Here is a 16033-nt window from a genome sequence, read left to right as displayed (position 1 = left end):
ATCCGTTTCGACTTTTAAACATTTACTGTTAGAGACCGAGTTTGCACTACAAATACAAACAGAAGTAATATCATTTGTGATTCAGGCAAACTTTTGAAGGCTGAATACTTTGGCAAACCGTTGTGTGTGCATGTATATATTATTAATTATATTATATTCACTCAGTGACAAAAAACGTTCAGCACCCAGGGGTAATGGTCCGATTTGGATGTAATACGGTACAAGGGCAGACTAGCGATGGGTATGCAAATGGTTCGACTTGCAAAGAGCTGGCGCATCTAGCAACGAGGACACTGAGGTTGCCTCGTAGACGCATTAGACAGCATTAGCAGCACTTGACAGAGTTTCATTGGGGTCGCATTGTCGGTTTGCATGAGGCCGGGTGGTCGTATCATGCAATTGCTCGACATGCAAATGTCACACTCGCCCGATGTTGGAGTGAGTGTCTCAACAACAGGGCGGTAGGGGGGCAGCTTGTGGCTCAGTGGGCTAAGCCTGTGTCCTTGTAATCAGAAGGTCGCAGGTTCGAACCCAGCCTCAGCACTCAAGCGGGTCCTTGAGCCCCAGTCCCCTTCGCGGTCAACTTACTTCACTTCCCATGCGTCCCACCGTTATACCAGCGCATTAAATTATAATAATAAAAAACGCCTGCATTCCAAAATACACGTTATTTGACTATTTCTTGTAGCGTTACTAGCAAACCTATAGCCTGCGTGTGACTGCAGAGATTCAACCAGATTCACACATTCAAACCAGGCTGAATAATTGCTAATTACGGTATTCGATCACAGTGGATCATAAAACCTACACAATAATGTTAATAAATCCGTGTAACAGGCGGTGCTTTCAGACAGGTAGAAATAATGTTTCTCAGGCTCGCTAAACAAGTCACCTACGAGCGTCGTCTTGAGCCATTAAGTAAATGTTTATTTTATTTTTTACAATTGACTATATATAAAGTTCTAACAAAATACATAGAGAACCCAAAGTCTCATATTAAATCAGACGCCAAAGGTGTTTGTATGATATTTATTTTACTCATGTAGACGCAAAATGATCAAATCATCAATAAAAATCGCTTTAAAGCTGAGTAAACAAAACCTCTTACAACGATAATGTCGTGATGTCAGTATTCAAGTTCACTTGCAGCTTAATTTTTGGTCAAGTCAGCTGTTAACCTATTCTAAAATGAACGAGGCATAAAAAACTTGGCATTTTTAGCTTTAAAAAACGTCATTTCGTCACATTCACGGGCTGCAGTCCCTTTAATTCATGGCAGTGATTTACATAACGGGAGTAACTATCCACAAAATGAGTGTTTGTACCATATTTTTAAAACTAGTATGCTGACAATATCAAGTAGTTCAAATTAAAGGCGGGATGCGTAGTAATTGGTAAGCAGGACCATCTGCGGGTACCATCAGCACTCTGGTTTACCATGGTGACCGTCTCATTCAGGGAAAAAAAAACGCGTGACAACCAATCTGAACACCTCAAACTGCGCTGAACAAGCTGCTTGCTTTTCACCGGGACCAAGTTATAATTGACAGGTTCTCCTCTGAAAAACACTTTTAAGGCCCCGACTTGATTAAAACACAATAGCACACTTACAGAGAAACATTCACCGACCAGCCAGTCCAAAAGATAGACTGTGTGCTGGATCATGTCTGACCTTTGGACATAATGCAAAAAAAGAAGACATATTTAGCTCATGTTTAGTGCCACTGTCGGGGCTTCTTAACGCCAAACGCAGGCACCAAACGTCGGGCACGCTTTCTGAGTCAGATGCTATTAAGCACATCCTGATATGAAGCCAGCTGCCGCTCCATCCAGCACCGGAACGCATGGTTGTCTTGGCTCCGAGTCAAGACCCACTGCACCTCACTATTGCTGCGCTCTCTTACCAACCTGGGATTCAAGTTTCAAGCTATAAAGAGACTGAGCTCTCTTTAAAGATGGTATACACCAAGACACGGCTACACCCAGAATACAGTCAGACAGCCCCTGATCATTAAATGAACTGGGCAAATAACTTAAGTAGAAGTGTCATTCAAGTATGTTAACCCAGAGTATTGGGTGTAAGGTGGACGTCCATAACACCTAAACACTGGCTTCAGCTGGAACACAGACAGAGAACCCTAAGCCCACAGGCTCCCTGGCTCTCAATACCATTTTTCACTGCACATCCAGTTATCCACCCCCCCCCCCAAAACCACAGCAGTCCCTTTCACAAAAAGACTATCCAAGATGAACTTTCTGTAAACCACAGGAATAATTCTGAAATAAAACAAGGTTTGAATGGGGCGAAGTCTTCGGCTGGGTAGAACGCATTTTAAATGGCTAGTTTTATTTTTACAGTACACGGCAACGAGGCCTCCAATGACATCCATTCCTCACAAGTCAAAGATCCTTGTATCATGGCGTATTTACACAGCGCCACCTACAGGACAGTCTCGTCACACCTCCTGCGAAATCACGTTTTCCAAACCTACCCTGAAACCTCATAAAACCATTGTAACATCTCCCCTATATGCCTGCTAGCAAAGTCTAATTAATATATTACAATGGAGTAGCAGTGGAGAAAAATTAAACGCCCAAGAAGCAGACTGTCGCCCACCCCCAGTACGTCCATATGCACAGAGCTGCTGGGAATCAGTGGAGCTTGCTGAACTCAAAATCAGGGGTCAGACATGAAAGACCTCGAATCGGGTGGTAGGCAGACCAAGGACCTTCAAGGCCAGAGCAGTTTCCTTCTGAGACTGCAGCAGGGGTTTGCTGCCTGCATCTAAGCTGGAGATAAAGCCAAAGAGCTAAAGTCAGTCAGTCATGCAGAGGTCAGTTCACCAGAAACCTACGGTCGAGTGAGAAGCTAAAACCCCTCTTAGGAGCGAGGGGGTCGCACCAAGCTGTCCGGGCTGCGGAGGCGGGATGGGCAGGGCGGGCCGGGGGTGGAGATTCGTCGCAGGGCACAAACGGGGCAGGGGAAGGCTGCCTCCTCAGTGGTCCATTGCCCTCGTCAGTCTCATACCAGTCAGAGGGGAGCATCCGTCCCAAAGTAACGATCTCCAAAGTTTCCTACAGAAAACAAGGAAGCACACACGAGTTTGCTGTATACTGTGGTGCAAAAGTCTTAGGCAGTCAAAGAAAAACGATGTTAAAATGATCGCCATGTTGGTGTAAAACTGACGCGTTACAGTGTGTCAGCTCAGTAATTTCTAAACGTCTCCTAAAGTCACCCTAGGAATTGCAGCAAACGTCCGACACATCCATGCATTTCTTTACCTGACCACCAGCGCACCTCCTATCTCAAATCAATACCTGATTCACTCACTAATTTAGATAATGAATTGAGCTGGATGTGAAATGTAAATAATACATAGAATGGCTGCGATGCCCCTGAGGAGAGTTTTAGGAACTGAAACGGTGTTCATCTAACCATCCGACAAGAAATCAGTCATTTTTAGCACATTAAAAAAAAATCCTATTAGTTTTTTGTTGTGTCACTCTTAATTTGCAAAAAAACAGTTCCAAGAATTTCCTTTGACTGCCCAAGACTTGTGCACAGTATTGTACCTGTAATTTGTTCGATTTTGCTACAGGTAATGCAAATATCTGCAGAGGAAGCTGTCGCTCTCAAACGTGCAGTTCGCTCTCACCAATCCCTGGGATGATGTGGAACTCATCGTTGACCTTCTTGTCCACAGCGGTGGTGATGATGCGCACCTTGGGGAAGGCGTAGGCCACGGAGTGGACGCCCATCTCCGCCATCAGCAGCGACAGCAGGAAGATCTTGTCCTCCTGCACGTCGTGGTCCTGCAGAGGAGGAGGGAAGGAACGTGCGTCACCGGGGCATGTGGTGCATCTTGGACTAGGTCTCCTCCATCTCTCAATCCCAGTCATCGATGACAGATGTCCTACTGGGCGACAACACTAGATAGATTCTGGCTACTGAGCTTCATAGAACTGACTGGAAGACACCATTAGTTACTTCTACATAACAATAAGGTGGAATTTTGGTATCTCCCAGATCGGCAGGGCTCTTCCAGGGGGATGGGAGTGCATGTCACACACCCCTCAGCAAGGCCTGGACATGGCCTGACAGAACTTCATTTCCTTTCTCGTTTCAGTAAAAGGTGTGTTCGATTTCTACCAAGAAGCATGAATCATCCAGCCTGTCTCCTCGGTTATTTCACTGGGGTTACAACAAGCTCCCCCTCTCCCATAATGTCCCAGTACTGACAGGATACACAAGGCTTTGATTACGCTGTCAGTCACTGGCAGGTTCAACCCTAATAAGAACTGAAAGTAACTAATGGGACGACGGCTGAGCCTGTCCGTGCCCCCCTCCCCACGATGACGTTTGGGGGCGTACCAGCAGGACCCTGACAGCCATGAGGGCCGCAGCCCCCGTCGACACTGCTGTGCTGTCCATCAGGATCACGTAGTCCTCACTGATGTCTTTAGGGAGACGCAGGTAGTGAAGCTGCAACACTCAACAGCAGCATTAACAAGAGGAGTCCAGCAGGGGGGCGCAGCGGTAAAGGATCCACACTCGCCATCTCCAAACGGTCCGAACGGCGCCTCCCATGAGCAAATGAGCATAACCTACATAACCTCTCAGCTAAGTATCCCAATAGTACCCAAAAATAATACCATTCCAGTTTGTTATCTAATACATTTAATTTAAATAATTAAAAAAAGAACAATGAAGACAATATTTTACACCTTACTTAACCACTTAAGGGAATTATTTTATCTGTGCTCTTTATGGGTGACCTGTGCCTGACCAGGCGGTACATGTGGGTATGGCAGGCTAGGTGATGTCACAGGTCACACAGCACCTCAGGCTCGCCCGTGTCGTGGTTGGTCTGAATGAGGATCTTCCCCAGCCGGATGTCTTTGCACACGGCCGTCAGGGCCTGCTCCATAGTCTCGCCCGCCCTGAGGATGGACACGCCTGCGATCTGCAGACAAGCACACGGTGCGATCAGGCCAAACAGCGACGGCCCGGCAGCGCCCGCGAATCCTCCCCTTAACCTCCCCCTTTCAGCATGGGTAGGGGAAGCCTACCCTTTTGCCACCGAGTCTCTTCCCCTCATAAATGCTTCCTTGGGGTGTCTCCACGGACACTGTCTGGAGGAGGAGAGCAGAGACAGGGCGAGTCACACAGCCGCGTTTATTTCCAGTGCACAAAAAAAACCGTCAAGCCGCTGCTAAAGTCACATGCAGAAAAAGGAGGAGTTTCACTGGCACGATGGTGTCGTCTTCGTCCGCTACCCGGCCGGCGCCGGACTGGAGGAGACTAACACAGAGACATGATTCCGGCTTTATTACAGACTCACCTCCAGTGGCAGGAAGGACAGGGCGTGTTCGATCAGGAGCCGCATTAGTCTCTTGGAGTAGAAAATAAACTCGTCCCGATTCGTGTCCTTATTCCTGAGAAAACCAGAAGAGGGCGCTATCACGCACCAGGGTATCCGACGGGCTGTTGGGTCCGAATGGCCCAACTGGAATCACGCCCCTTAAAACGCACGACCTGCGGAGATGGTGGGTTAATTTGGTGGCGGTGGGGCGTGGTACCTGATGATGGTGTGCATTCCCCGCACCTGAGGCGTGCTCTCCATCACACTTAGAGTGGCAGGCAAAGGCTGCCCTTGGTGGGCGGAAGCCAGGGCGGATCTGGGGGGGGGGGGGGGGGGGGGGGGGGGGCATGGGTAGGGGATGGTGGAGAGTCAGAGCAAGACCTCTTCAAGTTAAAACATGAGAGACAGCACATAGGCAGCAAAAAAAGTGAGAAGGGGGGGTAGTAATGCAAACTCCACACGGAAATGGGGGGGGGGGGGGTTAGTGCAGACAGGCTGGCAACAACAATGGTCAAGGGTCTTCAGAGCCTGGGGTCAAGGTGCCAAAAGGCCACCAGGCACCAGATTGAGAAGCCTGGAGATCCTACAGGAAACTGGACCACAGACTCGGGTCGTGACGCCAAATTACACGGCAAGTAGATTTCCGGATTGACTATTTGGGGCAAAAACTGATGTTGTACTTCACCGCTGCGCCATTTCCCACCATGACGTACATTCCGTAATGCGTACAGTCAGAAAGCAGACGGCTACCGGCCGCATTCTTGTTGCCAACAAAGACAGGGCTTAGCAAATGCTAATCGCTCATTTGCCGCTCTAGGAAAACTAGTGCTTAAGAGGAACAGAAAAAAAAAAAAAAAGCGAAAGGTAAGCGACGAAGACGAAAGGAAAAGGGGTCCTGGGCGAACGTTGGAGGGGCACAGAAACCAAAAAGATGCAGGGGTTTATCCTCACATATCCCAGCGGAGTTTCCTCTGCAGAAGGTAACACATATTCATTTGACAAGTGATGACAAAGACGAGGGGACAAAGAGGGAAAGAAGAGACATCGGAGTTAGACGGCGGCACCGATAGGAGGCCACAGAAGAGCAGTGTGTGTGTGAGAGATGGGCCCATGCTGATGACCGCGGGTGTCAAAGCCTGATAAATACCTTCCCGTGGCCAAAGACGCTGGCTGAACTGCAACCGGACACCCATCACAGCCTTAATCTCCCCCCCCAATAGAGAAACTAGAGACACTAAAAATATGAATAAAAAGGACAGCTAGCTGTCAGCTGAAAGGTAAACTAAAGGTACTTCAAAGTGAGGACCACAGGAAGGCGGCCTGGCCGTGGATCCAGGCCGACACCCACCATCACAGTATTGGCCAGCCTCTCCGCTGCACATGCCGCTCGAGCACAGACACAGGGATGCAAGGAACAGCGGCCAAATTAAAGGCGTTCTGGGCCTCGCCGACAAAACTGCGGGCCAACAAAAATAACAAAATCGCCCTAACAGGCCGGCCTGCGCACCCGTCCCCGTGTCGTCCTGCCTGCTCTCTCCTGCTGACACACGGAAGGGAACGACAACACATGGGCAGTCATACCTCACGGTGATCTCGCGCTGATGCGGTTAAGAGTGCATTCGGGTCAGGGTTTAGCAAACGTGCCGTTACAGATAGACAGGGAGGAGAGAAATGAGAGAGAGAGAGAGAGAGAGAGAGAGAGAGAGAGAGAGAGAGAGAGAGAGAGAGAGAGAGAGAGAGAGAGAGAAAAAAAATCATGTGACTGCTGGAGTGTGGCGTTCCAAATGGCAAGCCAGACCAGCGCCCCCTGGAGGGCGGGTGATGTTAGGCTGTGGCAGCACCTTTAGCTTTTTGCCATGGACCAGAGCGGAAAGGTCATGTTTTCATAAGGTTTCTCGCCGACAGCTTCTCTATAATCGCATGTTTATACGCACCATTTGGCAGATATTCAGCTTGAAAACTGCAGCCAATTTCATGCATCAATTTTTCTACGTGATTCGGTAACTAAACAGTGACATGAGCCGCAACAAAGTAAACATGAATTTTGGGGGAACAGAAAAAGGATTTTGAGAGGTTATTTCTCTCTCAGCTAAAACACACATCCAGAACATGAACGCAGTGCCAGGAAGGTGTATCCACATGGGCTGAGAGCTACCAGTACATCTCACATTTCATGACATCAATGAAGCTGGGGGTGAACAACCACAGCAGCCTAGCCCTCTGCAGTAACCGGGCATGCTTCATTACTGTAACCGGGTACTACGATGCAGCGCTTCATTACTGTCACTGGGTACTATGATGCAGCGGACTTCAATTACAACACGGACACTTGCCATCTACAGAAGTTTTCAGACGACACTGCCATTGTTGGTCGGGTGTCAGAGGGGAACGAGCTGGAATACAGGGGGGTCATCGATCGCTTTGTCAGCTGGTGTGAACTGAACCATCTTCATATTAATGCCAGCAAGACGAAGGAACTGGTGATTGACTTCAGCAAGAAGTCTTCTCCTACTACACCGGTGAACATCCAGGGTCTGGACATTGAAACGGTGAAGGAGTACAAATTCCTGGGTGTTCACCTAAACAACAAACTGGACTGGTCTACAAACACTGAGGCAGTTTACAAAAAGGGTCTAAGTCGTCTTCACCTGCTTAGGCGGCTAAGATCCTTTGGGGTGAACAGGACTCTCTTAAGGTCCTTCTATGACACTGTGGTAGCATCTGCTATCTTTTATGCTGTGGTCTGCTGGTGTGGTGGAATTGCAGAGAGGAACAGGGGGAAATTGGACAAACTGGTGAAGAGGGCCAGCTCTGTCCTGGGCTGCCCACTGAAATCCATCGAGCAGGTTGGGGATGAGAGGATGCGGTCTAAGCTAACATCCATTATGGACAACACCTCCCACCCCCTGCATGAGACTGTACGAGCTCTGAGCAGCTCATTCAGCAATAGACTTCTACACCCACAGTGTAGGAAGGAGCGCTACCGCAGGTCATTCTTACCAGCGGCTGTCAGACATTATAACAGTTTAGCGTGAGTATTTTTTACTCATATATGTTTAACTGACATATCACATGCTGTAACCAGGATCATTCACACCCCACCCCACCCCCGCACTTGTGTACATATCTCTGTACATTTTGTACATATCTCTGTACATCTTTATTTATTTCCAAAACTTTTGTACATTTGTATTTATATCTTTGTGTATCTACCTGCTCCTATTGTTCTATATTACGTTTTTGTGCAAGAGCTCTGTAACACCTAAATTTCTCATTCGTGGGATAATAAAGGTTTATTCTATTCTATTCTATTCTATTCTATTCATTACTGTCACCGGGTACTACGATGCAGCGCTTCATTACTGTCATCGGGTAGTGCGATGCAGCGGTTCACTGCTGTCATCAGGTACTACTTCATTACTGTCAACGGGTATTTCTGGTACTGCGATGCAGTGCTTTATTCACACCACTGGCAGTGAACGGGTGCTAAGACAAACATTTCTGCCCCCTCATCTAATCTGATTGATGCATTTATCCAAAGCGACCCAGTTGATTTATGGATATGAAGGCGGCATGCAATGGAACATTTTTCCGCAGATATCAAGGCCGCTTACGATAAATGCATCTATGAAAATACAATCCCACAACCCTGGTCTTAGGGCTGAACATGTAGGTTTTCGTTCAATACGCTACTCAGTGGTTAACGACAATTTCTTACATTTCAGTTTTGCAGATACGTTGGAAAAAAAAAACAAACGTTCAAGAACCTCATTTTTAACTGCAGCACCAAAGTTTGTACACATTTCAGCTGATTATACTGTCAGGAATCCAAGCCCAAAAAAAAAAACTCATTAGCAGAAAAAAACAAATTAGTTCCAGCGAACCCGTCTGTAAACGAGCTCTGCCAAAGCGGCTCAGATCACACTGATATTTCACCTCGCAGAACATGATGGATGGCTAAGCCAGTCCATGTACATTTTCAGGCAAGCGTTTAGTTATTAGCACAAGTAAGGCCAATTACTCAAGACTGGTTTTTGCATGCCGGGGGGGGGGGGCTCCAGCACAAAGACCAGGAAACCAAGCCGCAACAAACAAGCCCCCCACCTTACGAGACTCCGCGCCCTACGTACCTTCTCCAGCTGGCTGTGCACGTGCTGTACGATCAGGTCCAGAGCCACAAAGTTCTCCCCTCCTGTGAACATGCACTGCTGGTTTAACACTGTGTGTGCGCATGTATTATGTCTTATACACATGTGACCTTTCACATCACCTGATATTAAACACTGGTGTCTGGACTAGATTAATGCTCCTAAAGGTAAGTATTACAGTGTGTCTCACCTGCAGAGGTGTGGATACATGACCAGCTATCATCACATTCAATAATCATACCCAAGCTGCAAAATTTACCTTTGCTACTGAGGTGTAATGCAGCAGCCATGACCCTGGCCCCCGCAGGTCTGTCCCACCCTGGGTCACTCACCCCTGGGAACCACAATGTCAGCCACCTGCACTGTGGGCTCGATGTATTGCTCAAAGGCTGGCTTCACGAACTTGTTGTACTGCTTGATGACCCCGGCGATGTCGCGCCCTCGCTCCGTGATGTTCCTCTTCAGGCGACGGACCAGCCGGATGTCCGAGTCCGTATCCACAAACACCTTCATGTCCAGTAGCTTGAGGTAGGGAGAGGGGATGACATCACAGGTCAAAGGTCACTTATCCACCCCCATCTGAGTACTGAGTTCAGGGGGACACTAAATGTTGCCTGAGCTGGCACTGAGGGATGCCACCTGCACATGCTGCTCAGTGGTCGAGGGTGGCTGGGCATCTGCTAGCGAAGGGCAGGAGAGCGATCTGTACTGATCCAGGAATGCAGGCAGGTCACAGGAAGGAACTGGGGTCCAGATCATTGATGGAAGCAGATACTGCAGCTTACCAAATGTTCAAAACCTGCCGGAGAAGCTTTACAATACCCACCACTTTCATTAAGAAGCTGGCAGAAAGTTCTAACACAGAATGCCAGCACCAGTACTACATACAACCCCCACCGCTCTGCCCCTGAGAGACGGAATTATAGAACAAGAGGCCCTAAGCCAGACCTTCCCAGAGGTGAAAAGTTCAGGTCCAGAAAGTACAAATCCAGATCAAGGTTTTGTTTCAACCAACCAATGGAGTATGAAGAGTCATAGTGACAGAGTACTCAGCTGGTTGGTTGATACAAAATCTAGGTCTGGATTTGTACTTTCTGAACCTGAACTTTCCACCCCTGGGCCCTCCCAGCGAAGGCTGCATGCCACGATGGCCTCAGCGAATGGAGAGATGGGTGATGTAATTCTGCAGTTGGGCAGATCAGTTGTGGGCTAGATTAGGGTGGGGGGGGTGAAATTTCAAATGCATACTGTGATGGTGGGTGTCAGTATAGATCCACGGCCAGGCCACATTGCCGTGGTCCTCACTTCAAAATTAAAAGCAGGAATAATTAACTGCCCAAGGTACATGTACACGCATATTCACACATTTTACTGTTCATTAACTAAATGTCTCTTTGCACTTTTCGTGAAATATACCTCTCTGTTGGGCCCTAAGGGGTATACAGAAAATCATAGAACAAACTCAAGTAATATAAACAAATAAAAATGGACTAATTCGGTCTAAGGCAAAGCATCTGGCTTGTAACACCTGGACTTCATCCTGTCCAAACAGCTGCCTTCAGCAAACAAGTCGTCACAACTTCAAGTTAACAACCTTGGGAAGAAAGGGCAAATATTTACAGAGAGCGAGAGGACAGGCGGCAAGACACCGGACCGGAAACCATGGCGCAGGATTAAAACAGCCCCACTGTGCTGCCGACCAGTCAAAGCTCACCGTGGAGAGAGCAGAAATACGAGAATGGAATTTTAAGAATCTGAAAACCCAGAAGACAATGTTCGGGTAGTGGCCCTATGAATCACACGCACACGCACACGCACACGCACACACACACACACACACACACACACACACACAAAGAGAATTTCTACACATTAACTTCTGAGGATCACAATATGCCTGTCATTAATATTTCATGCATACTACTAATCTGCTTATTGTGGGTGCATGTAAATGTCCGTACAGTTTACACCCGTCATCTACAGCCCAGGAGATTATTGTGCATGAGGCATACAATCATGATGTGGTATCGTGGAGCCATTTTTATTTACTGATTTATGTCACAGAGGGGGGTGGAACATTCCACAAAACCCAAGCAGGACACTGATTACCAGCCAACGATAAATGTCATTCCGAAACAGGGCTATCATTGCGGTTGATGACAATGCTGAAACTCACAAGCACCCCCTATAGGTCAAGGAAGCCAATGCATGCCACACTTTAGAGACACTCGTACCTTTAGCAGCTCCTTGTTAGCGAAAGCCAAGATCCCTTCGAAAATGACGACATTGGCCCCATAGACGGTCTTCTGCAAAATACAGAGGTCATTAATGAGAGCCCATACACAACGGTCGGGGAACCAAGAAGCTACAAAGATAGGCAACAAAACTAATACTTAAGGAGGCTTCTTCGAGGACTGGAACTCACAACCACAGCACACGCAACACACCGAAAACACAAAACTGAACGGCAAGTGGGCTTTTGTTTCAGCTCCACCAGAAATACTAAGCCAAGGGTAAGAAGCGCATTGAGTTCCAGGCTGAAAAGCTCCACTTCCTTCAGCTGTGAAATTGCCTTCTGTCCCCGGAGAACGGGGGGGGCCCCAAGGATTGGCGCGGATGGCGGTGTCACCCATGCTGCCGGCACCACGGATTTCACCAGCTCACAGGTCCACGTTCCTTACTACAAAACCCACACCGTGCTCAGCTTTTAAAAGCCTAGCACCCATCGCTGTTTGTCAAGGTCTCTATTCAAGGCACTGTCTGCATTTACTTATCTCATTAGCTCAACAACTAAATTAACCTTTCTATGCTGCAACTCCTAACAGAACGGTAAGTTCAATGCCTAAGGACCCTACAGCCATCAAAGAATTTCCAGAGCAAGAAATGAAACTAGCTTCTCGGACCGCAGGGTTGTTTGAGGTAGCCCTGGGCAGAACAGCACTCTGTTCTGGAGATTAAACCCAAGAGCATGAAGAGTTGAAGCAAGAGATGAAGCAGTTTGCAAGGGTAGATTTCTTTCAGGGAGGTCAGAGGTCATTTCCCATCATGCTCTGGCTCCACAAGATATCTCACCCACTCCTTCCGCCGACTGTGGGAGGTGAAGTCGTACACGGGCACTTTGACGCTCTTCCCTTTCTTGAGTTTCCTCAACACGCTCACCAGCAGCTCAAAGTCAAAGGCATCCGGGTGGTCGAAGTTGTACTCACTCCTGACCGCCAGCTCCTGCTCTTCTTTGGTCAGGACCTAGAGAAGCAGCAGGAGCAAAGTTGAGGTGCCTTTTGAACGTGCCTCCCGTCTGTCAAGAGAACCTGATCAAACAGCCGCTGGGCTCCACATCAAACAAACGCAGCATCAGAAGGGTTACAGATACTGTTTGTTCACACTCTTGTTGTTTGGCTGAAGTTGCCTAAACACGTCTACCAGAAAAGTAGCCCCTGGTGGGCACTATGGGTGGGCACTGTGACTGTTTGCCAGCTAACCTTGTAGAAGGATTCCATGGACAGCAGCACCACCCAGGGAACGTCCAGCGCCTCGATGATCTTGTTGGCCACAGTGGTTTTCCCAGAAGCGCTGCCTCCACACAGCCCTGTGAAACACAAGGACAGACGCATGGCTACCTTGCATTTCCTCTGCATCACGCCACCGACCCAACTCACAAACGTCCACTCAATTCGTGTTAAAAAACAGTGAGAAACCAAACGTCGCAAACAGAAGAAAACTGGCATTAATGACCGGAGTTGACAAATAATACAATACATACCCACAAACGGTGCCCCTGCCTCAGGACCGAACAGGGCAGCACGTTTCACGAAACATATAAAATGTGACAACAAACTTGGAGATTAAAATGTGACGAGTGTGTAAAAAAACATGCAGCGTAATGATATTCTGAACACGCCAAATGTCTGCCACGATAAGTCTTCCCCAAACCAGTGGGAACCAGTCGGTGCCGACTGCAATACGACCGTACACTAGGTGTCCGCATTCTCCTCCTAAGTGAACCCCTCCCACACACACTTCCCACTTCTCCTTGTTTCTGACCTTTCATACAGGCTGATTATTCCACTCGAGTGCATTTGTTGCCCATTTCTATCATGCAGTAGAGGACTGCAGAGGGAGGGTCTTTTACGGGTATAATCAAACCACCGCACACCCAAGTGTGAAACTGCGACCTGCCAGGCAAGCCCTTTGAAAATAACTGGCTGCATACTAATGAGTAACCACTGAGATCTGGGTTCCCATAACTGTGTTCATGGACCTGCAGAGACAGAGCCCCACTGACCTGCCTCTACAGTCAGCGGCAAGCACCTCGCTCCACCACAAGGGGGAGACATGGGGTAACTTTAACATGGCGCCAACAGAACAGAATACCCGCATTATGGACACCAATGAAAGTCCCTTAACACTGGAATGCAGGACACGCATCACAGTAGTAAGGGTCCTACTGTTGTACCCTTAAGAAGGTTCTCCTACAATGGCTTCAATAAATCTATATATAGCTGCAGAAATGGCTTTGTAGGTCATGTTGGGTAAATAATTAACCTACCCTCCCATAATCTCCCAAAGAATTTATTTACATCGTTAATATTTAGCACACATTTGTACAAAGCGACATACAAGTGAGGCAAATGCACATTACAAACATACATGCTGTCAAGGAGCTGACTATGCATGAGTGCAGTGAGGCTGAGTTTCCAGTGAATGTCCAGGTACAAGTGTAGGCAATACTGGAACAGGAGCTACACAACATTGTAAGAACATTCAGGGAATGTAAAGAGGCATCAGGCCAATTTCATGTGTTCTATCCATAGTGTGACCTGTAAGTTAACAGCCCAGGGCCTCTCAGGGTCGTACCAATGACAAAGGCCTCCTTAAAGGTGGTTCCTGTAACATTGTACCAGGGGGGGCGTCCTGCAGTGTAGATGGTCCTCTTATTGGTCCTCAACAGGGGAGGCTCTGTCTTGCTCTGGCCAGTTGAGCGTTTCCGTGGCGACAACGAGGGAGTGAGGGGACACTGATGGTTCAGGAGGCTATCCAAAGAATCCTCTCCACTGCCACTGGAGTATAATGGAGAAGTGGAAAAACAGGAGCAGGAAGCCAGCATTTTCACCCCACATTAATCCTTCACACACAAATCCCTAACATCACTCACAAAAAGCCATCAGACATGCCTTATAAGCTCACGGCTGCCCTGGGTAACCCTGGGAGATGGAGAGTATTATGAAGAAGTCTGTCCTATGGCCAGCTGACAGGGAGAGACCCTCATGCTCGAAAGGCCCTCGAATGTAGCGGTCCACAGAGTTGACTGTCCGTGTGTCTGAGGGATGGGAGCAAACCTTTCAGCTCCATCCAGGAAAACACACGGCCACCCAGACCAGGGCTGCCACTCACGTGAGTAAGGCTATCATCATCTGGTTGCAGACACAAAGTTAAGCACCATTGCATTTCCATTATACCCTCATCTCACCAAAAGGAAATAATATACATATATAGAAATCTAGCCGAAGACTCAAAAAAATATCCAGCATTCAAATCACACTGAATTTTCATGAGCGCTACATCTCACAGCAAGACAATTCAGCAAGACAATGAAAACCCGCAACGTAACAAGCGCTAAAACCACACACGTGCAAATGTAGTTTTTGGACATTAGATTAATATTACAAGATTAACAAATCCTCAGTCGAATTGGACCGTACCAGGAAACTACAAGTCATAACATACAATTCTGAATTCATGACACATTTAGGTACTATTAAAACTATAATTAACTACAGAAATAAAACACTACCTTGGTCATTTAGCTACGGCAAATAGCCATGTCGCCACAGTGTCCGCAAAATCAAAACTACCACTTTTTTCTATGAATATTGGGCAGTTATGTCAAAATATATAACCACCCATTTAGTACAATCATCTAACTGAATAATTCCTCATTTAAAAACAGAAACGACCGGTGCCCCTAAAAGACACTTATTGTCATAAGGGATGTCACACACCACTGAGAAACTGCACTACAAAACTAACCTATACCCTGAGCGTTTATTACTATACCAACATGATCTACATTAAAAAATACAACAAAATGCATTGGCTTCTTTTAATAATGTTTAACGGCTTACTGCCCGGCTAACTAGCTGCATAGCTACGTGTCAGTCGTCACCGAGAAACAAAAATGTCCTGCATCACTGGACGGCAAAAATCACCTCAGACGTTATGGGTAGCACTCACACGCGCTGTCGCCTATTACCTGAATGACCTGGTTATTGAACGATCATCTTCCTCCCCTTCTTCCCTTTGTTGCATCTCAGCTTCCACTTCACTTACACTCACTGCCATATTTCAATCTCTTGGTCCTTTACCGCGAAAACACGTACCAAGAAGCGTGCGTCTGGTCCACGCGCCGCAGTGCATTCTGGTTAATGTCGTTCACAACGGGACGGCGTTATTTATTAGCCAACCTGAAATAAGGGCTTCTTTTATTAGTAACCAAACAACAATGACATTACATATTGCTCTATT

At 47.5% G+C, this 16033-nt stretch overlaps 1 protein-coding gene across 1 annotated transcript; it reads right to left on the bottom strand.

The window, feature by feature from the left end:
• Positions 1-1065: 1065 nt before the first annotated feature.
• On the bottom strand, positions 1066-15919 carry si:ch211-243j20.2 (uridine-cytidine kinase-like 1). Its single transcript, XM_048986334.1, is given in 17 exon segments — positions 1066-2790; positions 2903-3039; positions 3041-3075; positions 3657-3813; positions 4373-4483; positions 4842-4964; positions 5071-5133; positions 5343-5436; positions 5581-5679; positions 6945-6961; positions 9494-9555; positions 9844-10033; positions 11746-11817; positions 12584-12754; positions 12991-13097; positions 14366-14568; positions 15762-15919. Coding segments are annotated over 17 exon segments (1836 nt in total). The 5' UTR covers positions 15851-15919; the 3' UTR covers positions 1066-2684.
• Positions 15920-16033: the final 114 nt, after the last annotated feature.

This window comes from Brienomyrus brachyistius, chromosome 19, assembly GCF_023856365.1.
Source record: "Brienomyrus brachyistius isolate T26 chromosome 19, BBRACH_0.4, whole genome shotgun sequence".
Classification (NCBI taxonomy): Eukaryota; Metazoa; Chordata; class Actinopteri; order Osteoglossiformes; family Mormyridae; genus Brienomyrus; species Brienomyrus brachyistius.
This window is presented reverse-complemented; position numbering and strand designations above follow the sequence as displayed.